A 25,615-nucleotide genomic window follows, 5' to 3' on the forward strand; every position below is an offset into this window, starting at 1 on the left:
GACGGCTTTAGACAGTGAGTAGCCTGAATTGTTCACTGCCCTCTTGAACCTAGATGCACGTGGTCCCAACTCCTACCCGCTCCTGTGTAGCTTTAGCTCATTTCTTCCCAAGCCAGCTGTGACACTGCCACTCCTGCTTCTCCATGAACACTGAGATGAATCAGTGATAGCTGAATGTGTGCACCACTGCCTTTCATTAATACAGTCAGCAAAGCATTTTCATAAAACAGCAAACCTGGACCACCAGGATGCAACTCTCTATAAGGAATTAAAATCAAAGCACAACCGTGCAACACACAAACTCTAAATTACAATCACTATTATGCTCCCTGTACAGAAATCTACATATATATATATTTTTTTTTTTTATCCTGCATGTACTAAAACCATGACTGAAACTAATTAAATGTAGCCCTTTCAGGAATGTTGCCTAATAGATCTTGGTATGGCAAAGATAAATCACTTTCCATTTAAACTAGACTAATGGAATGTTAAAAAAATAATAAAAATAGAAGAATGTAATAATGACTAATTTTTTCAAAAACGTAAACTGGTTTGCTTTTAAGCGACTGTTCACTCAACTTTATGGACTCACAGAACATTATTGGATGTGTAGCCTGTGCAGCACTACAAACTGCAAAGATCAGGGATGCTGCTCCAGGCTAATAGTGTAATTTTCCACTGGATGGTTTTTACTTACAATTCACCTATTGTATCTGGAAGTCTAATTGTAGCCAAGTACATTTTTGGGTTGTTCAAGGTAGAATCAAGAATTAAATAGCTTAGAAAGGTAGCTTTAACTTCAAAATTACAAGCAATTCAACTTTTTAACTACAAACACTGGCTGTTTGAGGTGCTTCTCCCTAACATGTTTATAAGTTCCCTATTTTTATCCTTACCTTTCAGTGTGTTGTAAAAATAAATTATGACAAGCCGCAGAGTGACTTACAGAAACAATAATAAACAGGGGATAGAGAAACTACACAGGAGTCTGGATAAACCTGAGACAGCAGAGTATCTGGATGTTCATAAGCAAAGTGCCTTCCCATAGGAGTGAGGATGGATGAGGAATGTCTGCATTTGATTCCCAGGAGGCCCATTAAACACAAGGTGACAACAAAACTCAGTCCCTGTTTCCCCACATACGAGATGTGAATAGGTTTGTAAGTAGATTTCAGCGGCACATGCAAATGCTGTGCATTGGTCGCCACCATCCCAGTGTAACCTGGCAGCTACTATCCGCTGGAACTGCTAGAGGTGCTCCTCCAGCCATGCCAGGGTCCCAATTAATCCTAACACTCCAGACCCTTCAGCCCTGCTAGCAGCTCCTAGGAAAAGTGACTGACAGCAGTCTGTAGTGCTTGGTGCAAGGCAGGCCATCCTGAAGAGCCATGCAGTCCCTCCAAGTTAAACATTAATATGTGAAAACAGATGTCTTGCTAGTGAGGAACAGCAAGTTCACCATCCTGGGGGACTGCCAACACTGCTCTCCTTTCCAGCTGGTGTGGTGAGATCAAGAGTTAGGCTAGTAAAAGGTGCGTTTCATAAATAATTTTTCATATGGGCTCTGGTACAGCAGAATTTGGTCTTCATGAAAATCTGTGCGTTTCTGTCCAAATGGCTTTGTAATGAATGACACTTGGTTATTGTCTTTGCTGGACTGGACTGGGCAGTTCAAATGTGAAAGGTTTTCTACCATTCTCAGACTCCATAATTTGTCTCATTGAAGAGGACTATGAAAACCATGCTAGGGAAGCTTGAATTTAAGAGGCCCTGAGAGTCAGTTGTTTCAAGATTAGTGGAAGTGTCATAAATAGGTGGTTGAATTAAAAGATTAGTTTAATTTTATAGCATTTAAGACTTAACCTTTTTCTACTGTTGCCCCTGAACTGGATGTTAAGGAACAGTGCTGAGCAGCAAGCATTTCTGATTACTGTAGTTTCTGCCCTGTATCAATGCAAGTTATTTCTTCTTTAAAACATACAAGACTATGATTGCCATTCTAGAATATTCAAGCAAGCACCACACATGAATGAATGCTTCTAAGGATTCTCTCTCCCTCTTCCCCTGAAAGCATGGTCTGGATGTCGCTACAAGCATCCTGAATGACATGGGTGATACAGATAAACGCTCCTTGAGGCCACGTATCATGACTATCCTGTGAACAATTGTAAAAAGGAGGTCAAATCTACTAAAAAAAGAAAGCAGAGCTGGACATAAATACAAGACCAGACACCACCTCTTCTGGGAAGTTCTGTGTGGCTACCGAAAACTTCTGCTGCATCCCTACAAGCCGTACCAACAACCAACATCCTCCTGTCCCTGCTGCACGTGGTTGCCAGCCAGCCACACACAGCACGGGGAGCACAGCTCTGGGTGCCAGCAGTACGTGGGTCACCCTGGTCAGGCTGCAGAAAAGTTCAGTGAGTGTAAGGGCATGGCTTGAGAGGTTTTCCTTTTCTATTGCTGCAATTTTTTGGGTGTTCTGTATGGCTGTTTTCTGTTTTACAGCTACTATCGAGAGAGAGATTTCCATCTTAAGATGCAACACAAGATTGCAGACCACAGTCTACTCCCAGTCCACCAAGGAAACCTGAAGAAAAGCCTTTTCTTTTAATGGCACTGCTTGAGTTTTACCTTAGCGTAACACCCCACTTCCCTGTTAAGCACTCTCATCACTGTCAAAACAAAATTACGAGACAGAATGTAACATCTAAGATTAAATTCACTTTCTGTACATAAGAACATGAATGTCTCCCCACAATCAACATTTTAAAAGGTATGTTTGCATTTAGCATCTTTTGTATTAAATTCCCATTAGGCTGCCTAGCTAGGTGATCTGTTTCAACACACAGAATACTGAAGAAACGACAAGAGTGAGCTATCTTGGTTCCTATGCTTTAGAAGTGAGAAATCCCGCATCCTAAAACTGTATTTACATTTATTACAGGGAAGAAAGGAAACTTCTGACTTTGCAGCCCAAGGAAACATTAGCTCTAGCCTAAGGAATCAAGCTACGAATTGGGCGATTTGATAAATTCTGTGACTCTGTTGATTAGGAGTGTTTAACTGGAGATTACTATCAAACATACTACTGCCTGTCCCACTAAACAGGCTGCAGAAGATAGACAAGCTGGAGAAAAAGTGAAGATGCCCAGGGCTTTTGCACAGAGCAGTGTTGTCATCTCTTCCTCCTGCAGTGTCTATGTCCACAGCGTTGCCTTGATGCAAAGCATTCCAGATCTCATTCTCTCAACTACAAGGGCTATAAAAAATAATACTTTTATCTATTATAAAATACTCTCTTGGTATAGCATGACTGTGTGATGAAACCATGTCCCATATGCCTTGCTGTGTTCGTATCTGCTTTAACACAGCTCTGCCCACAGCAAGTACCGATAAGTGTATGCAGAGAAGTGAGATCCACCTACCAAACAGAGGTGCATAGATCACACCTTAGGCTTAGATACACAATACTCATACACAGAACAGGAACTGAGTGGCGATCCATTCATTACCTGTGCAGTGTGTTAGACTAACTAGCATTTCCCCGGTAACACTTGGCAGAGAGAAGGATTTGCTTTATTACATCCAGACAGCACAATTGGCTCTCAGTGTTTCAACTCACTCGAATGTGATGAGTTTCTTTTGTGTTACCAGCTGGCCATGGTCTAAGGATCACCACCTCTCTGCCATACAAATCACTTGTCCCAAGTGTCATGTCCCAAGATAGGTGTTTCTGTTCCGAAGCTATTTATTCGATACAGCTGTCAGGTTTAAACCTTTCTACAAGATCCCTTAAAGCAGGAGCAGCTGTCTCTGAAGTGACCTTCTTCAGTAGTTAGTGCTGCCTTGCACATCAGCTAACATGGGGGCAGTTTTATGTCTGCAGTGCTGTTGTCCTCCTTTCCATCCAAGGCTCCAACATTCTTTCCACCTCCAGACTGCCCATGGTGCTGCATCATCACACCAGCAGCTCACAGCTCATCAGGAAAAAGAAATGGAGTTTTCTGAGGGCCTTATTCACGTTCTCCCTTTAAAAAATGTCAGTGTAAAATAGTTGCAGATAATACGGTTGTGCTAGCAGACTTCAGTCAATGGGGAGGAAAGGGTAACTAAGCCATTCAAGAGTTAAAATCATGTCATTGAGCCTATGGAAAGTGTTTTAGGGACATCATAATACTCTGGCCATAACGACTGGCAACAGATACCTAGTCATGTCAACTGCAGCCATTTACAGATGTTTACAGAGAACTAATTTTCCTTTAGGCCTGCACTATCTTTAATAGGATTCCCAGGCCTAAGGTATTGCGTAAGAAATGCAGGGAAGAGAAATGGAAATGCTAGAGATGAACTAATTTTAGAATCAACGACATGCTGTTTCCTTGCAGCTGGTGAGTGACCTTTGCATTATTCTCAGCTAGCAGGAAATTCCAGTCTACATTATAAACAAAATATTGTTGACTCTTCCAACAGCACTTGCTTTAAAGATTTTCTTGCACACACAGTCCTCAGTCATTTTCCAGTCACTTCTTCACACTGCTCATCTCAAAGCACCTCAATCAGTGCAGTGGTTTGCAACAGTGGTAACTGCCATGTAGCTGCTCTCTCAAATTAAATGCTCTGCTTAAAAAAAGAGTTGTATACAGGAATGGGGAAAGTGGGCTTCTTCACCATTCATAGCTACACCACAACAAACATTTCCAGATGGCCACTGCTACAAGACAGTTGGTTTAAACCGGGGATTCACCCCAAATTTTCTGAGATTATTTTAGCAATGGAGGATTTCATGGATGATTAGATGAAGACAAATGGGGTGCCATTTGTTGCAGACATACAGTTCTCATTAAGCTCAGTAACAGTGGTACACAGACGTGACTGGATTTCCAGATTTTGGCTGCAACCTGCTGAAATATGAATTCAAGCTTCAGATTGTTTTCAGTCACAACCAAGCATTTAAAAAGGAAGCTGCAGTGCAGCGACAAATCACTGTCTTCAAAACTTAATTGGAAAAAGGTTCTAAATTACTTTTATAGAAATATTCTTCTGGTCTTGTTTCATACTACAGAAAGCATGTCTGCGCAAGGTACTGAAGTGTTCTCCATTTGAGTAGGGAAGTCCTGTCCCAGCTAACTGAAAGTGGTGTCAATGATCCTGCCCACACAGTGCCTTCCCCAAGCTCTGCCCCACACACCCAAGGTGTACTGCTGTCTCCAGTACTGGCTGCGTTTCTGCAGAAAGGAAAACAGGTATCACTGTAAGAAGCACTGAACGAATTTCTACAGTTTCTCCAGGCAACTGAACTGAAGTTTTATGGGTACTTAACTAGAAACAAACAAGTGGAATTTAGCACAGCATCCAGTAATTCAATGGGCTTTCTAGCAGATAGCAGGGAACATTGTTTGGATGCTGGAAAGTCAGTCCAGGTTGCATGTAAGCATTCCCATCTGATAGCGGATGCAGGTCCATGTTTTGGTTCCATGCACAATTTCTAGTCACCCTCATCTCATTTGGGAACATCAGGCATCACCCTTCATGCCTTAGCCACCCTCTTCCAAACACAGGCGGGTGGCTCCAAATGTTTCCATGCTCTTCTGTGGCCTGTTGCACCTCAGCTAGCTGCTGACTCACAGCATGCCTTACCGTGATTGCAAGGGTGCATTCCCTTCCCTCCCTCTTTTTCTGGCAGAGAAGAATCACAGGCTGGTGAGATTTGCAGGGACCTCGAGAGGTCATCTGGTCCAATCCTCCAGCATGGCCACCTAGAGCCAGATGGCCAGAACCACAAGACAGCTTCTGAATACCCGCAGTGACAGACTCCACCTGTATGGGAAACCTATGCCCATGCTCCATCAGGAAAGACTGTATTTCTGTTGCCTCCCACTACCTGCATTCACCTCCAAGGGATGAGGAAACCTGGGCAGACAAGCGAGTGCTGCTACGCTGTGCTGAAGTGGACAGTTGCCTTGCAGAGGTCACTGGTGAAAATTTCTGCAGCAGTGTTAAGCGCAGGAATCCTGGCTTACACTACGTCTGAGGTACTCAAATCCCATAAGCATACAACTCCTCTTTTTTCGTTAGACGACATTTAACCAGCTAGGGAAAACAGTCAATTAAACATTTCCCTGCAGGTCATAACCATAGCTAGAAATTCTTAATTAACAAGTTAAAACTCATTTACAAAAAGCTTATTAATATTTTTAGGACTGGGACACTCAGCTTGCCAATCAGAAAATAGTTTGAAACACTGCATGGGAGTCACTGCATCAGAAGGCCAGCAGATTTTGACTCCTTCCCTTTTGTATTCATCTCAGCTCACAAATAGCAAGTTTCAGAAGCATGCCTCTAACCCTCAGTGGTTTTTTTTTAAATAATTAAATGAGCTTTTAAAGCTGTAGTTTATCATTGGTTTTGGAAACTATATCTGCTGTCTGCTGTCCAAGACAGTGATTTGAAAGTTTTGACTCATTTAAGGGCCAGTGGCTCCAAGTGATTATCAAAATGCAAGGGCAATTAGACTAAAAAACCCTGACTTGTCAAGTTGCCAGTTCCTTCCATAAGATTAACCCTAGTGCCTTAATATTGTAAGGCATTGATGAAAGACGACAGAGCTTTTCACCTTTATGCCCTGGTTTAAATTGTACATTTTATTAGCAGTCACTTATGCAGGCCATTACAAAAAGTAACAGCAGCCCAGGACCCCATCCCAAACAGACAGATGACCACACCTGCTGGAAAAGCAAACTTGCGATGTGGAAGTGGTAAAGCCCTGACCCCTCTGCTTCCGCATGGGAGGCAACACAATGCTGTCCTCTGTCCGCAGATGGACAGGACTTCTGCAGCTCCTTGTGTTCTGCCCGCCAGCAGCACAGCAAGCACCGACATTCTGGGTACTTCTGTCAGGGTGGAGAAAAGGATAGTGAGCAGTGTAACTTAATAAAGCCAGCCCTGTTTTACTCTGCTGACTAATTAGCAGCTATCATTTATCAAAAAATGACAAATCAAAAAACCACAGGGGAGAAGACAATGGAAAATCTCTCTTGTTCACAATCCAAACAGCATGGCTTCAAAGATATAACGGTCCTCCTTTCCAGCAAAGAAACCAACCGGAAGATCCAACTCAGATACTTTTATTTTCTGCAGGTACTGACTAAATGAGGTTCCACCATACTGAAAAGCAGGACCACTTCAGCAGGAATCCTGACGTCTTTTAATTCCAGCAGCAGCTGTGGCAGACAATGCAATGTCTCTCCCCATCTTTTGTCCCAGCTCTGAGATACCAGGTGCATAAGTAGTTTCTTGAGCCCTATATGAGCTCCAAAATTGCTACTCCACCTATCCAGCACTCTGTCACATGGAAAACCTGTATCCGAGTTTCCTGAAGCTTGTGCCCGTTTCTGAAGGTCAGACAGGTGTGCAATCATGGAGAAGGGGGAAACTGGTTTCTCAGACAACGTACTGTCCTCAAGCACTGTCCTCTCCCCTCTCAGTTTCCCACCATCCTCAGCCAGCTCAGAGGATACTGCCCCACTGGCTATGCAAAGCCAGCAAGAAGGACCCCAGGAGGATGATTACCAAAACTAACATTTCACAGCCCCATCTGAACAGAACAAGATAAGCCCCCCCTACAATGCAGCATTAGAGAGCAGAGCTCTGAAATCTATGATAATGGGAGAAAAGACACATCCACCGTGACCCTTCCTTCCTTCCTTCCCTGTTTGAATGAAACAAGCAATTAGTGGTCAGCAAAACCACCCCTAGAGCTGCACACTGGTGGTTGAAACGGGAAAGGGCTGGAAGAAACGCCCTGGGCTGTGCAGAGAGAACAGCTTGTCTCTACAGTGGCAAGCACAGCACTGTGCTTCCCTGCAGAAGTGACTGAGCAAGTAAAGCTCAGTGTGCCAGGGCTCAACCTATCCGCACCAGATGTGGTGGAGTGACTTTTTTTAGCCCACAGCACCACCGTTTCTGCTGACCACCAGCATCTGACCCACCCCTGACTTGACTACTGCTTTCACAGGCTTTCTGCAGGCCAGAACCATTTAGGGCTTCCTTGTTATCCACCGTATGAAAAACCATGTTTGCACCAAGTTGCCAGGGCATGAAACATGCTGAGATCATTACCCAGCACTGCTGTGAGCAGCAGATGGTTTGCACTGAGTCTGGCTGGTAGGCTCCTAGTTGTACCGGTCCCTGCCCATGCCAGGTGAGGGGCCTGAGGAGAGACTGCTCTCAAAGACAGGCTGCCAAGGAACCAGTCTCCCATGGGACACACACAGGCTAGCAAAGTCAGGTGGCAATAACTTTGTGCAAGGGTACAGTCATTGCACTTTGCCCCAGAACATCAGAGCTCCAGAAAGGAACAAATTTTTATTTTTACTTAATTTTGAAATTAAGTCATACAAGCAAAAGAAGGAACTCTGCTAATGAATATGGAGCACAGCAGGATCTGAATGGCTATATTCTGTTATGATATGATGGACAGCTAATTCATTTAAAGGGTCTGAAACACTAGTGCAGGTTTCTCCAACACAGTGGTTCTCCCAAACTCGTCTTCCATTCAATCTAAGTGCAGGCGAGGGAAAAGCCAGCACTATTGTAATTGAGGTTTTCACAGAACAATTTAATCCATTACTTAGGGTTTTTCCCACCCCCCCCACCTTCTGCCTGAAGGAAATCATAGTCTATCATTGAAACAAAACAAAAAAACCCCCAACCAATATACAGAGGAACACTGCGCTACTGGGGACAATAGGAGATGCATCAGAGAACCGGGAACAAAGAAGCTGAAGCACACAGTGGAAGGAATAAGCTTACAGCCTCAAAACCAAGACAGAATTTAACACAACATGATGCACAGAGGGGCCCTTCTGAATCATTTCACACAGTCCTGACTTCAAGTGCTGTGCTACCATGTGGCCAAAGTTCACCCTTTGTTAACATGTTTTGTACTTTACAGGTTGTTACTCTGATAGTTGTTAGATTATACTGATCCACAGCCAGTTTTTCTTACCCCAAAATCAACCCTTCTGATTTCCTTCTAAAAGTTACAGGCTGTTACCTGACCAGGAACACTAATGAATCTTTCTCACAAAAAGATTTATTTATTTTGCCCTTTAACTACCCCCTCCCCAGCTTACTGCGATATCCCTCCTAGATACTGTGATACCTAGATACTCTGAGGAAGCAGAAAGCATCACTGATCCAGTGAGAGCCAGGAGTGCATGGCCCAGTTTGCAGGCAGCTGCCACACAGACCCCAGCCTTCCTGAAATCTGTCTGTCCTTCCCACAGTGGGGCACTTGTTTAAGTCTCTTCTACCCTGCTGTTTTTCAGTGAACCTGAAACAGAGCTTTAAAATTGGCTTGTATCAGCCAGCAAAAACATGTCAGGGGAAAATGGACAGACTCCCAGTCACATAAGCCTCCTGTCCTTCTGCAACCAAACTACATTATGGAGGCAGGCTCTGCACTTCTGTAATTACCTTGACACATGTTCACGTTTCTATGTGCTGCTGAAAATAGCTGTCATCTTCTTGGGTGCCAGAGGTGCTTCGAAGCAGCACTTTCCACAGCTAAGAAGTGGGGTCAATCAATGGCATTTGTCACCTGCATTTTAACCAAGGTGATGAAATATGTAATAGCTTTTACCTCTAGAGATTGGAACAATATTTAAGAGTGAAACATAGTGAACTTTTGTGCACATGCCTCAAACTGGAAGAAATTAGAGGTTTCCCAGGGTCACCTTTCTTTCTGCACACACACAGAGCCCCAAGACACAGTCTCTGCATTAAAATCCTTTTCTACTCACCCAAAGCTATAAACATGCAAGTTTTTCATTTCTAATTAGACTCATTCAACACAGATGTGTTCCTTCCAAACCTGCTCAAGTATTTAAGAGTCAGCCAACATGGTATTCCAGTCCTGCAGAGAAATTAAAACATGGCTCCACATCTGGAAACCAATTCTAAAAACATCATTGCAGGATTCAAAGTTAGCAAATCTCAATGGCCCAGATCAAACACATTTAAGTTCTTTAGGAACATTTTCCTGGTCAGCAGTGTGCAACCCTGTGGCAGGATCCTTTCCCTCACCTAGAACTGAAGTGTTGAATGCTTTTAAGGACTCACAACCATATTCTGCCAAACAGAATTTATGTCAGAGACTGCATGATTTGGCCTGCACCGCTTTCATCACAAGTGATGCTGCATGAAGCAGCATGATGATCTTATGAGCCCATCCAGTTTGGGACTGATCTGCTCTTATAAAAAGAACATCTTCCTACCAAGGCAGGTGAGAGCTAACCCAGCCAGCAAACATGGAAGAATAACACCACCACCAAGACAAGACCACTCTTTGGTTAAAGCTTTGGGAAGCCAAAGTCACCCTGTCTACTTTAGAGATCCAGCTCTTCATGCTCAGGTTTTTTTCCTTACCTGCTCTGTACCCTAACCACTTCAAAGTTTTTCAGTCTTACAGAGAACAAAACCCAGCAAGGAAGCTTCACGTCTTCAAGTAAACCAGCTTTTCAATCAGAATTGTTGGTGGCAAAAATTTATTGACACACTGAAGGCCACAGAGAAGTAGGAGGCTTCTTGAAAGAATGTGCCTGCCCTATGCAGAATTGTGTCCCTTTGCCTCCAGTTCCACATAGGGCACTGTATTGTGTTTATGGTGATGCTAATGGAAGGATTTTCAGTCCTCAGACTTCCCAAGAAATCTAGCCTATTCTTCCAGCACTACAGTTAGTGAGGACTGATGTACTTTATGCCTCAAGATTAAGACCAAAGCTATTGAATGAAGACACTGCATAATAACATAATGATTGTTAGTCCATGGTCAGCCTTTTCTAAGAGGAAAGTTTATTCTTTTTGCAGTGATTCCATGAGCAGACATTCTTCTGTGGTGAGAGAACACACACTTGTATTAGAACTGTTGAGTCTTTATCAATAAGCTTTACAGACCAGCAACTAGCACAAATAAGCATTTATTAATGAGAACAACAGAAAGTCAACCAACAGAACATGTTAAAACAAGGCTACATAAAGTTTTACAGAACATTAGAGCAGAGACCAGGCTGTGTGGAGATCATGAAGACAAAGGGCTTTACCGGGTTAGAATGACCTGGTACACAGAACTGGTAGGGAAAAACATACCTTTGCTCCTGCCAGTATATTCTTTGCAGTACAGGTTGTTTTAATTGCCTTGAATTCCAAGGTAAAGATAGCAGGATGAGTTTAAGTGATTTATACCCTTATTAACATCAGTGACTTAAAAATAAAATCATCCAGCATGGAACATAAATTTAAGTCACTGACTAACTTTCCATTTATACATTAATTTTTACTCTGATGACTGGTGTTTCCATTTTTCCAACAAGGTTAATTTTCAATTTGCCACTAAATCCAGTCTTACATCATAGTTACTATTTTTGCTACTGGTAACAATCTGCATACAAAAAGTAATCACCCATCAATATGTTCATCCAGTTCTGGTGTCATGATAAATTAATATGATTTCCCTCCCCCCAAATTCCTACTCTTCTGTTGAAACCACATTTGAATAGAAATTGGAGGTCAAGTATACAAGTTGAATTTTTAAAAAGCAATGAAAAGGCTTAAGAACACTGCACATCTAAGATTATAAATGCACATTTTGAAGCAATGTGTTGCAAAATTGATCAAATTTCTGACCACAGGTGCAACAAGATTTCAGAACAAACAGGTCTCTGTCTCAGACCTCTTCCACAACTTGAAGAAAGCTTTCTTCCCTTTTTCGAACTCCCAAATTATTTCTCAGCTGTGACACTATTATTCAACTAGTTCAGCTTAATAACCTGAAAAAAATCTCTATGTCCCTGAACAATTACCAAAGAAGCTGGGTTTCATACATCAGACCTAGGCACCAAGTGTTCAGATTGTGACTTTTCCAGTTTGCTAGATTTACTGCGAAGCATTAATATCATGTGTTCTTCTGAATGTTTTATTTATACAGTAGCAAGTTTCTTTCACACAGATTAATTCTGAAATAAATATGTCTTGAATTGCTGAAATAGCTGATTACTTATTTCAAATAGAATTCAATTACATTAGTGAAATGCCTGGCAATTCCATGTGATTACCTGTTATCACCTGACAGACATCACTGGGTTGAGGCTGCAACAGTAAGCAATAATATCATAATCTAAATTTCTCCAGCAAAGCACCTCTTCACAAGTTCCCTTCCACTATACCCCCAAGCATCTCCCTCTTTCTTTCTTCTTAAAAAGTGCACGTAGTAACCATTACATTCCCTACTTTTGCAGTAACATTCCTAGAAACTCTTTAAACTTGGATAGAAAAGTTTCTCTACTTAGAGGTCTCTTTCACACAGGACCTCTTGCTTGCTTGAAAGAAGGAAAGTTGAATGGTATCAGAGAACAGGTGGACAACTAACCAGGCATCTCCGAAGCCTTGCTGTTTGTCTCCAGGGTGCAGAAACACGTCTTTCTTGTTCTGCTCCCTTCCAGCAGCAGAAAGCAGTACTGCTTATTTACAGAAGCAAAGATGAGAATACTCCATATGCAGCCTTGAGTATTTATAGGAAAAACAACACTCTCCACTTCTGAATTCTGTTCTGCTGATGACCAGGTGTTGAGGAGTGCCCTGCAAATAAGCAGGTATCCCAAAACCAGAGTCATTAATGCTTTAAGTGATTACCTGAGTGCTTTACCTCCCCATGAATGTATTGACAAGAATTTCTCAAAGCACTGTTTAAAATAAGGTGACCAAAAAAGCTGGATGTTGTTCAAACATAAAGGTATTTTTAAGCTGCAATTGCTTTTGGTCTCTGATGTGTTGATTCCTATACCCGTACTGTGAAGGAGATGACCTTGGCTGTGCAACCTACTTTACAGGAGCAGGAACACAAGAGAGATCAAGCAGAAGACAGAAGCCTCTCCCCCTGTAAATTCTGGAAATGGAGGTAAAGTTGGGCTGATTTATTCAGAAAGAGGCTTGTGCTGAGGACCACTGCAGTCATCAGCCACAGATAAAAGCACACTCCCAATGCATATACCAAAATGTTACATTAAATATTCCCTGGAAAAGCTCCCTCCATTCCACTAGGTTTTGGTGGCAGGTTTGCATTTCAGAAAGTCTGATCTTGGAAAAGATTCAACTTTCAAGGGTTGTGCCTTCCATCAGAAGCCTTGTTAGAGGTCACTGGCCTCTGGCATTTCTTCATCAGCCTATTGCTGCCTAATTACAGCTTAATTGTTATTTTCATGGCAGAAATCCCATCCCACTGAACACCTGACAAGCCTGTGGCTCCCTCTTTCTTCTGTGTTTGGGGCTGATGGATGGGTGGCTGCTTTGAAGTTCTCCAGGGACTCTTTTCCTTTGCTCTGCTACAACTTGTCATAGATGCAACAGCCTGCATCACGTCTCAGGTGGTCCCATGACTTCTGTGCTGGTGCCTGCTGTCACCCCCTTGCCAACAGCTACACCTTGTCACACAAAAAAACCCTTACAAACCTCTGAAGGGAACTTGCAAGCCATGTTTCCTTAGCTGCTTCATCTGCAGTCTCTTGCAGGTGCGCACAAAGCTTGGTGACTCTCACACCATGGACCGAAACCTGCAATTGCACACAAAGTCACTTAGCTGTGCCCCAATATTTATAAAGTAGGATCTGACCCCACAGCAATCTTAAGTAACATGGAGGGACAGCAGCACAAGGGCTGGCAGCAAGGAAGACTGCTTTACTAAAGGCATGCTTAGTGATACCTTTGAAAGCAAACTCACTGATTTGCAGAACTGTGTAATGCAAAATACTGACCTCTTAATCAAGAAGAAGTCTCAAACAAAACAATTCCCTGGCAGGAAAACCTCAGATATCTACTAAGCACAATTGTATGGATGTTTGTGAATTAAAGGGCTGCATCAGATTGCTGAGCACCTTACAGATTGGCCAGAAAATAACACCACAGGTTCAGTCCTTTGGGGCTACCTGCCCTTGAGACACAAAACCCTGCATAGCAGATTGAAACCATATCAATACTACAATCCATTGGCACCAGGTTTTTACATTAGTTTTTCACAAAAAAAACCCTCTCCTCTGAAAACACCTTCCAGATAGTTTTTTAGGAGTGAACACGGCAGCATTGCTGGCAGTCCCCTGTTACTCTGCAAAAGCTCTAGAAACTCTCCCTAGTTATCATTGCCTTGCACAAACTATTATTGCAACTTCATGCAGTATCATGTAGCCCTTAGAGATTGCTTGGAAATTTAATTACAGTTTAGTTCAGTAAGTGACTGCTAAGGGAAATAAAGTTTTCTTCCCTATTTTTCAAGCAAAGACTTGTGCCCAGCTTTCCACACTGCCACCCCTGTAGAGTTACCTACAAAACACATCCTTAAGACCCATAAAACTAAAGTCAAGTAAATGAGCATCAAAAAAAAAATCTTCCTCCAGACTTGGTCCACAAGTAACCTCACTGGAAGCAGCTCAGTGTGTTAGTAAGCAAAGACATGTAACCAACAGGCAATACAACCTCTGCATGGCTGGCACGCACTCTTGCATAGACAGCTTAGAGGCAAATCTCTTCCATGTGGCTAAAAAAACTTCAGCACTCGAGAGACTCACTACTACCTAAGTTACTACAATGCAGCTGAAAGACAACTCCACTTAGCTTTAAACAAGTTACCTGAGGTATGAGAAAAGCACAAAGCCCACTGAAGGCTAAATTACCTGCCTTTTGGGACAGATCTTCCAGTCCTGCCAGGCTTCATGCTGCAATGCCAGCACAGAGACATTAACATTAATTCAGGTATCTCCACACCATGCTGGAGTTGTTGATACAGTTACAGCACAGATGCACTCTCAGATGTCACTGGAAATGGAGACCAGCACCACACAACCATTTATTTTCCCACGTGGTTGTAAAACAGCTATCATCACTGTGAAGCCAAGGACTGCCTACATAACATCTTATCCCATACTGAACAATAGGTTCTTTCCACATAAGAGACTTTAATTCATTAAAAGTAAAAAAGTGATATATAGTTCATAATGAAGGAGATACTTACATCCCATGCCAGTTAGATGAAAGACACAGCCAAGTCATTAAGTTGTAAGAAAAAAAGATTGTTATAGAATTTTTTTATTCTTGATAAAGAAACATTCATATACTTCTTGTTTATATAAAAGTGAAACCATTTCAGAATTTGTAGGTTCTGTATAAAATCAGCTTGTGACATCCTGTCTGTAGGAACAAGAGCAGCAGTGACTCTTCAGGGAGAACAGGGGATGTGGACATCACACTCATCGCAAAAGGATATTTCTGGCCTATCCATGGCTGCTGACTACCATCTGACTTCAGTGAGAACCACCAGAGGATATAAAGACAAAAATCGATGGTGCAAGATCACATTAGAGATCATCTGTGGAACACAAGTGTCTAGCACTCGGGAGCCTTAAGGTTCCTTACGCTGTTCCATGGCCAGGATAGGATTAATTTTTCTTTGGGTTCTTTTCATTGGAGAATTCCCACTGCTTCCAGGACAGCCATGAGCCACTGACCAACAACAGAAAATTGATGCAAGCAGTCTGTTAATTTAGTCTTGTTTCACTCCCATCTATCTTGTTAGTTTCTTAGGAATGTGGCCAATACCACCATGGGGAGACCTGCCAGAATCTCAGAGGCATTGCTAAAGTGTAAACTCAAAATTCACTTTTTAATCTTAGATACACAGAGTGAGAGTTGTGTGGTTCCAATGTGTTTGCCCCTGATCACCCAGAAAGCAAAGGAAAGATTTAAACAGAAAAGCTGTTCCACAGTGGAAAAACGTTTAAAAAATAATCAAATTAAAACAGACATCTAAATGCCCGATCTTGTTAGCATTGCTTTTGTGGACTCACAGGGTTGTCAGAGCTGTCTTCATCTATGGGAAGAAAGACCATGGAAACGTTAAATATAAACCTAATATTCAGTAAGTTTACAATGTGTTGGTTGCCTATAGCAACAAAAGGGCACTATCACCAGACTATACTTAACCAAGACTACAATTTTATTTAATATTAACTGAGTGCACATCCAATCAGAGGTTTTGTCTTAATACAGAGCTGACATTAAGTACAACTATCTGGTTCAAGAGCTGTTTTTCTAACACCCAGACATGGTTATTCTTAAGAATACTTAAAAGATAGTGGTACAGCACCACAAAATCATTGTGCTTTTAATCAACACTGCACATAGAAAATTCAAACCTTACAAAGAACAATCATTTATTCTAGAGAAAAGACTTTAAATTGGAGGTTTCTACTTTCTGCCACCTCTTCCTCTGGAAAGAAGTTGCTACCTAGTTTCTTACCTATAGCTCTTTTGAGAGACAGAAGGGCCCACAAAAGCCCAGCATGCAGGGCTTTCACAGTATATCAACAAAGTAACAGTTTTCAAAGCAATGGGGCACATCACCCCAAGTGGACCATGAGCCTCTTTCTGGGCAAAAAGCCTCTTTCAGAGAGAGAAATTTTACTGATTTTGGTTCATCAGGGTTTTCTGTGACTTTCACCCACCCTCCTACACATTTTGGGCCAGAACTAAAACACTCCAGCACCAGTTGTCCAGGTTTGTCCCTTTTTCAATAGTTCATTAGTAGAGACAAGTTCACAGATAGGATAGATTCAAACACTTTGGAAAAGAGATGGAAGACTTTGTTTTTAAAACTCCTCCATTTAGCAGACCACAGAGGATGGAGCTTGGGTGCATTTTTACCTTAACCAGGGAAGAACCTGGTTCTTCAGGACAAGGCCAGATAGGGGGAAACAATTTGCCAGCTGCAAACAGCAATGCAAGCAAAGAGGATATAGCAGATGACATGCGCAGGTATGACAGTTTTAGCTAGCGGCCACAGATCAGACACACACTGCCTACACCCCAAGTCCTACATGTGTGTTTGGAGCGGCCCACGGTCTTTTAATTTCTTTGTACAGCTAAATGTGTACCAGCTACGCCAAAACAGCAAAACAATAGTTTACAGGAAGGCTTTACCTTGCAAGCCCTGACATACTCCAGCTTACCCAAACTTGACAAAGGCATGCAGGTAGCAAAGGAACTGCCACATACTCCTCGCCCCAGCAGCTAGATAATTAGCCAGATGGTAAGCCCGTACCAAAAGCACCATGAGACAGTCCATATTCCTGTTCACTGGACCTTGTAACGCAGCTTAATTTCTCCAAACTAAATACCAAGCCCTGAAAGCTGCTATATCTATTGCCCATTTTCTAGATAACATTAGGTATCCAGAAGGGAGCTGCCTGCATTAAAAATAGAATGTGTCAAATTAAGCCATCAGTGTGTTCTGTAAAAGCTGGTGAAAAGCTTTTTAAGAAAGCACTCTAAATAACACTGCCTTTTTCTTCTTGCTGCTGCATGGCTTTTGCGTTCAAGGAGCATTGAGCAAAGCAAAGGCTACCTTGCAATGGAGTTCTCAGAAGGAAAGTCCTGACCCAGCACCATAAGCATTGCCAAATCCATAGAAACCCTTCTCCAAGCTATGAGAAAGAGATACAGACTTCAGAGGGCAGCTCCTCAGGAGATCAGAAACAATCCCCACTAGCTGCTTTACCAGCAACCCTTAACACACTATCGTGGAAATGTTTTCAAAAGCTTCAGCACAAGAGTCACTCAATGTGCAGCATGAAGCACAACCTGACACTGGAGCTGGTCAGGGTCCTGTGATACTTCCTGGTATTTATGGTTGCAAACTCATCCCTGGCTGTAACACTGAAAAATGTGACCATACAACTTGCTGTGGAACAAGTGATAGAAGCACGCAGCAGTGCTGCATCAAGTACAAGGCAATTAAGTTTACACATCCCTGTAAACAAAGCTTAAGCACATGCTGAGGATGTTAAAGACTGTCCATTGCCAGTATACAACCTGGGTATCCTTAAGTGAAATGTGTGCACACTATTACTGCTAGCCAATGTACTATGAAGCCCTTCCTGTTTTATCAGGGCAATGTCATGCAATCATTTCTTTCAAATACTTACTAGAATTACAAGTGTCAGAGCATTTCACCCACTACAGTTACTGCTGGAAGTGAAACATCTAGTAGCCAACAAAAGCTTTGTGCAGTACCAAAGCCAGTACCTAGTACCGAGACTGAGTAAAAACTGGTGATGCTCAGCATCTCAAGTAGGACTAATCACATCCTTCTTATTAAGAGTTACTGGGCTTCAACAACCCAAAGCAACATGTAAGATTAATTTTCCCCCCCAGTGGCAGCTGTAACAATCTCAATCATACCTTCATACCAATCTGGCAATAATGCAGATTTCAAGGAAAGATGTTGCTCATCCCATAAACCTACCAATGGAGGTTTGAAACAAAACAAAAAGTTAAAGGTTTCTCCTTTATTTCTTATTTCTGTTTCACTTCATGGGCAGGAGGGGAGGAAACTAGAGAGAAAAGCTGAAAAAAATTCCATACAACACCAAATCATGATAGCTAGTAGTAGAATTCTATCAATACAAGAAAGAAGAGACCTCTGTAAAAAAAGCAATGAAAGCAAAAGGATTCTTTAGAACAATATAAAACAATACTAAGGCTAGGACAGCTGGTGAAAGCACGAACACATCATGGGTTGCAACAGCAGAGCAAACTAGCCATGACAGCTCACAAACAGAACTCTGTACAGCTGGTAGGAAGTCCCCTGCAGCGGCAAGTATCTAAGAGAATGGCACAGTATGTTACCTTGCATATGCACAGTAACTTTCCCCACAGAGTTCACTGAATTTGATTAGAGCTCTTAGAATTGTTGCAGTTTCCAGCATCTAACTGTACCATGTTTTATTTACCTTCAGACTCTGCCTACTAATGATACAGCTGAAGCTAGAAATATGACAAAGTAGGTCAACAAGACCAATACTGATATGTATTAATTTTAATTACATGGCAGCCTTTACACTATCATAGCAATCTGATAAGAACCGCAGCACTCAATTTAAAAATAAAATCTGTTTTTGACCCATCATTTCTACAGAGATCCTGAGGAACAGCCCTAATCTGCCATTTTCTTTGCTCTGTTTCAGTAAGAGAAGGTGGTATACAGAGTTGTTACATTTAACCAGCACTCCCCACTCAGATCTCAAAGCTACAAGCTTGTCCACTTTCAAAAAGTGTCCAATTGCCATTATGGAAAGCAACTAAGAGTGGTGATACTAATTTGTTCCTTTAAGAAAGTATGGCTCAAGTGACAGCTACAGTAATTGATTTCTCTCCACTAGCATGTTCCTGAAGGAAAAGGTGCATCAGCACAACACTGATGGTGCATCACTTTTAACACCCCTTTTTAAAAGCTGAAAACAGGGCTTAGGACTTGGATGACACTTGCACCTGGCATATTATAGATTTCAAACACGTGAAGCCCTCTGCCTTGCCTCCTAATACACTCACCACTTCCTGCTGCAACAGTGGTCTGAGGACTGTACATGCATCCTCCTTCAATCCACTCCTCCCTGACATGTCCCTTTAGTTTCTTACCTTTGCCTGGAGCGTTCCCTTGCCCCAGTCTCACTGTGCTCATGCCACTCTACTTATGACCCTTAAGAAAATCTGCCACTTGTAGGGTCCTCCTTTGCAGTTTTAAGGGAGATTTCTAACAGCTGTTCTATCCCCAAGGCATCTGTCACCCTGATGGTATCCCTTGTTACTCAGTTTTCAAGCTCTTCACAGAGCACAACTTACCAAAGCAAGACAGGACAGAACAATCTCAGTAACAAGTAAAATGCTTCCCACTTGCTGACTCAGAGGTATGATGTCCTCAAGCACGTAGGCCTTTTAAATGATTTTGTTTTTCTGTTTTTGTTTAATTTGGGGTTTTTAAGGTATATAAGGAGACTGACATACAGCTATATACTGGAGGACACACAGGCTCTATCAAGAGTCCACTAGTTTTAGAATCATAGAATCATTTCTGTTGGAAAAGATCAGAGCCCAACTGTTGACCAAGGACTGCCAAGTCCACCACTAAACCATGCCCCTAACTACATCCACGTATCTTTTAAACACCTCCAGGGACGGTGACTCAACCACTTCCCTGGGCAGCCTGTTCCAATGCTTGACAACCCTTTCAGTGAAGAAATTTTTCCTAATATCCAATCTAAACCTCCACTGTGGCAACTTGAGGCCATCGCCTCTTATCCTACCACCCTACTACTTGGGAAAAGAGATGGACACACACCTCACTACCACTTTCAGTTAGTCATAGAGAGTGATAAGGTCTGCCCAAGCCTCCTTTTCTCCAGGGTACAAAACCCCAGTTTCTTCAGCTGTTCCTCATCAGGCTTGTTCTCTAGACCCTTCACCAGCCTTGTTGCCCTCCTCTGGACAAGCTCCAGCTTTTTGCAGGTGAAAACCATGCTGCATTTCAGCCTGGTCTGAAGACACCACAACACCTGCAGCAGAGCACAGCAACACCAAAACATCCACTGACCTGGAGGCACACCATGAGTAACAGCTCCTGAAGAGTCCTCAAGATGTTATTCCCTCTCTCACCCCCATCATCAGGGCTGAGATCTCAGGGATCAACCCTTCCACCCCAGAAGACACTTTTACTTTCATATTAGAGCTTTTGATGTACACTCACCACACCTCTCCAGCCTAAATAAAGTTTTTGCTCTTCCCTGGTGCAAATGCAGGTGAGCTTCACAGCAGCAACACAAGTCAGGAAACATTAACTAGGCTGAAACATTCACTGGACATGGTTGGTAGTTTTCCAGGTGCTCTGCCAAACTGAAAGACGACAAGATTTGCAGCACCACTTTCTGCACTTCAGCAAGCTGTGAAACATTTTCTAATAATCCCCAGTATTTTATTAGCCCTTTTGCCATCCTGCTGTAGAGGAACTACCAAGACACTTGTAAATACTACAGGTAGAAACAGGACAAATTTAGGCAGAACTGCTAAATAAAGTAGTAAAATACAGCAAAAAAATCCTCTTTTTAAGATTTTATATTTCCAGTTTTTTTAAAAGTGTTCCTGCAAGACAAAAATTAAATAGTTTTAAATTAACTTCAGAGGACATCTATTTGGTTGTCTTAGCCTTTAAGATGTTTATAACTTGAACTGTTGAAACCGTTCAGGAGAGTTAAACTGAACCTTAACCATAAATAGTTTTTACACCATCTTAGCCATCTCTCTCAGGTGTCTCTTGCCCTAAGAAGGTGACTGCACATCCTACCACCACTCAAGGCAACCACAGCACCAATACCCTCTTCCAAAGAGTAACAGATGTACACAGGACTTGGCTGAAGCATGTATTTGCAGGACCTTACTGAAAACTAATCAAGTAGCTCTGGTTTAGAGTGCTATAAATGCTCACCACCCCAGTACTGCTTGCACCAGTTGATTCAGAGTGAAACTCAAGTTCAGACAGCATTCACTTAACAATAGACAGGCTGCGGGCAGGTACTGGCGGTATTAACTAAAGGTCATACTGACAAATACAGCAAAACGTACCTGGAAACTCAGGAAAGACAATACCCAATTTTCAGAAAAATATGACCCAGCAATACAAAATGGCAATTGACACTGCTATCAGCAGAGCGTTTGAGTAAAGGATGGCATTTCCACAGGTATAACACTGTTTTGAAGTTTGAGAGGATTCTGGTGGCAGTCACAGGTCTATAATGGCATTGACTATTCACTGCAATACAGGATGTGTGGCACCACAACCTGCTAGGGAAGCAGCCCTGTCTTTTTAGATGGACTTACGCCTGCTCTTCAAACTATTTTAGACACATTGTGGTAGTTATTCCAAAAGAAAAGGCAGAATGAGGCCTAGTGCAATTACCAAAATATTCATTTGGAAGTGAACCCTGTTAAATGTGGTATGATTTACCAGTTAAGCTGAAGATTTTTTAATCATCACTGACAATCAATAGCAGCATGAAATCCCTTGCCCTAGTAATGACCAAGGAAGAGAACTTCTATCTTCACATAATAAAAACAATGGACTTACTTCAACCTTGAGAAATTAAAGGATTTGTCATGTTTATCAATTAAAACCACAGCCTGAAGTACAGCTTCAGACTATTGAGAGCAAATTCTTCAGCTCCACTCTACCAAAAGAGCAAGTCTGCAATATCAAGGGAATAAAATCTCAGCAAGGGTCTAACACACTTCAGAAGGTCAAGCTCAGAGTGGTATTTAATAGGCCTGCCTCAGCCATGCCTCCTGGCTCTCTCTGTGTCAGCATGAAAACGTTACCACCTTTGCAACTGACTGCTGGTAATTCCCTGTGATGTTAATGAGTTTTGAATTTATGCAAAGTCTCCCAGCAGGTTTTTCCGCGATATCTACCAGCTGCCATACCAATGGAGGATACCTGTGGTAAAAGCATCTAGCTTTCTTCCAGTTGTTAATATAGCAAGCCAGACTTCAGTGGTCATTTGAAAATCTTTCAAAAACCCAAAATCCACTACCCTGGTGAGGAGTCGTCAACAAAAATGCATCACGACTGGGTTTTGAGTTCCTACATATCTATCAAAAAAAAGTTCACATATTCCTGTAATTCTGACTGGTCTTCCATAAAAGACAAGGCACAAACCAAGAAATTAAGTGTTTGATCCTCAAACCAATTAAGACTTCCAAGAGCTGTCAGGACCTTGTTCAATCAAGAGAATTTGCAACACTAGAATGACCACACATCCAGGTGTGGACTTAGAAGTTGAGAAGTCTGAAGATTTAACATTGAATTTTTCTATGTTTTACAGAATTATCAATGGTCATTCAGCACCAGTGCCACTGTCAAACTGCCATACCTTACTAAGAAAGATTAAAATTTCTTGCTTGTAACACAGAATCACAAAACAAGTGAGGAAATTAAGCAAGCCAGTATCAAACACATACCTTTTATGCCAGTAAAAGCACCTTGTGCCTCTTCAGTCAGGTGCTAGGAGGAGCCACCAGCTCCTCAAATCAGCAGTGCTATACAGGCATATAGTATTAAATATTGCTTCAAGTGTTAATCACTTGGACAAGCAAGGGAAAACTTTGGCACTAGCAGAGTAGATATTATGGATTATTGGTTTCCAGATCAGAGTCGAAATGAGAGCTGGTGTTTTGGCAACACACATATATACGTTTTCGCTCTCATATGCAGATTGAACCACCACCATGGCCCCAGTTGCTGAGAAGAGGTTAAGTGCACACCAAATTCATGCGTCTCCATTTGTCAAATTGAGCACTGTCTCTGGCCACAAATCAAGCAGCAAGCACTGCAAACTTCCTATCTCTGAAAGTCAATACAGAAGCAATAGATTTTATGTGCTAGCAGTTAACCTCATGGGACAAACTTTTTTTGTTGGGTTGGTCTCTACCTGAAGAAATTTTTCTCCCAAATTCAGAGATTAACCTTTAAGAATTCAATGTTGCAAACACAGAACCTTAGGAGTTAATAAAAGCTCGTATCTGACATTTCCCACTGCAGCACAAGGAAACTTTTTTTTCTGCAGAAAGCATGGATTATGAATTTATGTAGCTACATAATCCAAATGAAGCCTTCTTCCACAACCAGATAATCTCTTTATGATAATTCTTACATGCACACCATGGATCATCTCAGTTATTTTCACAATCACTTTGCTATAACTTTTGCAAGAGGTACAAGAAATTCTTTTCACAGAAAAGTGCTTTTGTGATATGCTGCTTAAAGTACATCTGCTGAAGGGTTTGGCTCTGCTGAAGCAGATGAAGACACAGTGTAGTCTGACTTTTGACTCCATCAGAGCAGCAGAGTAATTGCCAGTGCTTTGCAGAACTCAGTACTGTATCTTCAGGCTTTGCATTAACATCCAGAAGTAGCAATTTCTGCCGGCTAAACTTCAGTGCAGATGTGTCACAACACATTTTCAGGAAAAGCTGGACTTCCCCTAATGCCTTTACCATACCCATTCCCCTTAAACCTAGCACAGTAATCAAAACTGGAAACTAAATCTAACTTTTGACACACACACATTTACAGAAATTGAATCACGAGCTAACAGTTTCTCCTAGGCTTACCAACTGCCAACAATCTAATGCTAAGTGCAGCTTTTACATGCGCCAGTGGGCTAGGTCACCACTATCTTCAAAGCCTGTGAACATGCTGTTCCTATAACTATTCTCAGGACTGCTATTCACAGGTTTTTTTCTTTAGGTTAGACATCTAGACAGACCCACAGACCCAAAAGAGGTTAGTAGGGGAAGAAAGGCATGGTTAAGTCTTTCCCTGGACTACAGCACAATTTTGCTGCAAGGTTCATTGGAGTTTAAACTTAGAAAAAAAGCTTTTCCTGCTGCTTCCACATCACCTGGATCCTGTGAAAGCCCTGTAACACATTTCCATCCCCATACTGTTCACATACACCCGCAGCTTATCTCAAGTGATACCCTGCTCAGCTTCCTCTTACTCCACATGCATTCCACAGCTAGACATTATGAGAACCAAGGTTCACGTGCGTTCAAAACAAATTCACATTTGCAACCATTAGGGCTCAGTGCTAAACTAAAAAGACACTATAGCATTTTGATGACGCAGGCTGTACTCAAGCTACATCTGTTCTGTCACTGGAACAAAGCTGTCCCACAGAAGCATGGGACTGGAGGCTATGCTGACCAAACCGCTCCCTGTATGGACACAGGAGCACTGCACATTTCTCTGTATACCTGAGACTCCCTACTCCAATGACACAAGTCAAGTCTGGAAAAGCAAATCTTCACTAGTTTTATCAATGTGATCACTCCCTTCTATGCCTCAACTGACAAAGTGGTGCCTATATCTATGTGTTGTTCAGCCAGAGGGTCTGCTCTAGCCATCAGAGATAATGTACTTCCATATACATCATACACATGCAGTTGGGAAGAAAATCATGCTTTCATACAAAAGAGCATACTGTTTTCAGAAGCATCAGTCACAAGATCCTGCCAAACAAAGGCTTTACAATGCATCTCTGGCCAGGAACACCCCTATTTGTTTTTTCTTTCCAATTAACAACATGCACCCCACACAATGCAGACTTCTCTCCCTCCCCCTCCCATTTCTCAGAGAGTCAGTCTGCTCAGATAGCTCCTTGGATGTTCAGATCTGCAGACTTCAGAAATGTTGAAATTTGTCTTTTACTACACCTCAAACTCCTTGCAACAAATGATCACAAACCAAGTTTCAGATTGAAAGTTAAGCTCCAAAACCGAGTCACTACCAATGAGGGTAAGCCCCATGAGTATTAAAATACTAAGTACATTCCTCCACTGCATTAACCACCACAGGCAAAAACCTTTAGACTCAGATTTCTAACCATGGCCAGAAACATTAGGATTTGACTTAGGGAACTGCTCTACTCATAACAAAAGTCAAACATTTTCTGAATAAATGAGCATTACCACTATGGTTCCTGTGCATTTTCTTTCTTTGAAAGTCTTTCAATATAAAGAACACTTTTAAGATCAGACTAGGTTTACAGGACTCTGGTGCTCCTCTCAGCGACGTGTATGTATAACTGGTTTTGGGATTTCTGGGTTTTTTTGTTAAAAAAGATTTGGTGACCTCTAAGAATATCTCACACCACTACAGAGCAAGACAGCAATAGTCATT

The 25,615-nt window shown here is 42.0% G+C and overlaps 1 protein-coding gene across 11 annotated transcripts in view; it reads right to left on the reverse strand.

Annotated features, from left to right (window-relative positions):
* Positions 1-25,615, reverse strand: part of FAM219A (family with sequence similarity 219 member A) — a 103,043-nt gene that overhangs the window by 67,457 nt on the left and 9,971 nt on the right. For 2 of the 11 annotated variants that reach the window (XM_055698718.1, XM_055698713.1), the window contains exon 2: positions 13,513-13,613. The exons of the other annotated variants lie outside the window; for them this stretch is intronic. In XM_055698718.1, the coding sequence (XP_055554693.1) occupies positions 13,513-13,536 (24 nt within the window). In that variant the 5' untranslated portion in view covers positions 13,537-13,613. The remainder of the gene's footprint in view (positions 1-13,512; positions 13,614-25,615) is intronic. 11 annotated transcript variants of the gene reach the window in all.

The sequence above is a fragment of the Falco cherrug genome, chromosome Z, assembly GCF_023634085.1.
Source record: "Falco cherrug isolate bFalChe1 chromosome Z, bFalChe1.pri, whole genome shotgun sequence".
Lineage (NCBI taxonomy): Eukaryota > Metazoa > Chordata > Aves > Falconiformes > Falconidae > Falco > Falco cherrug.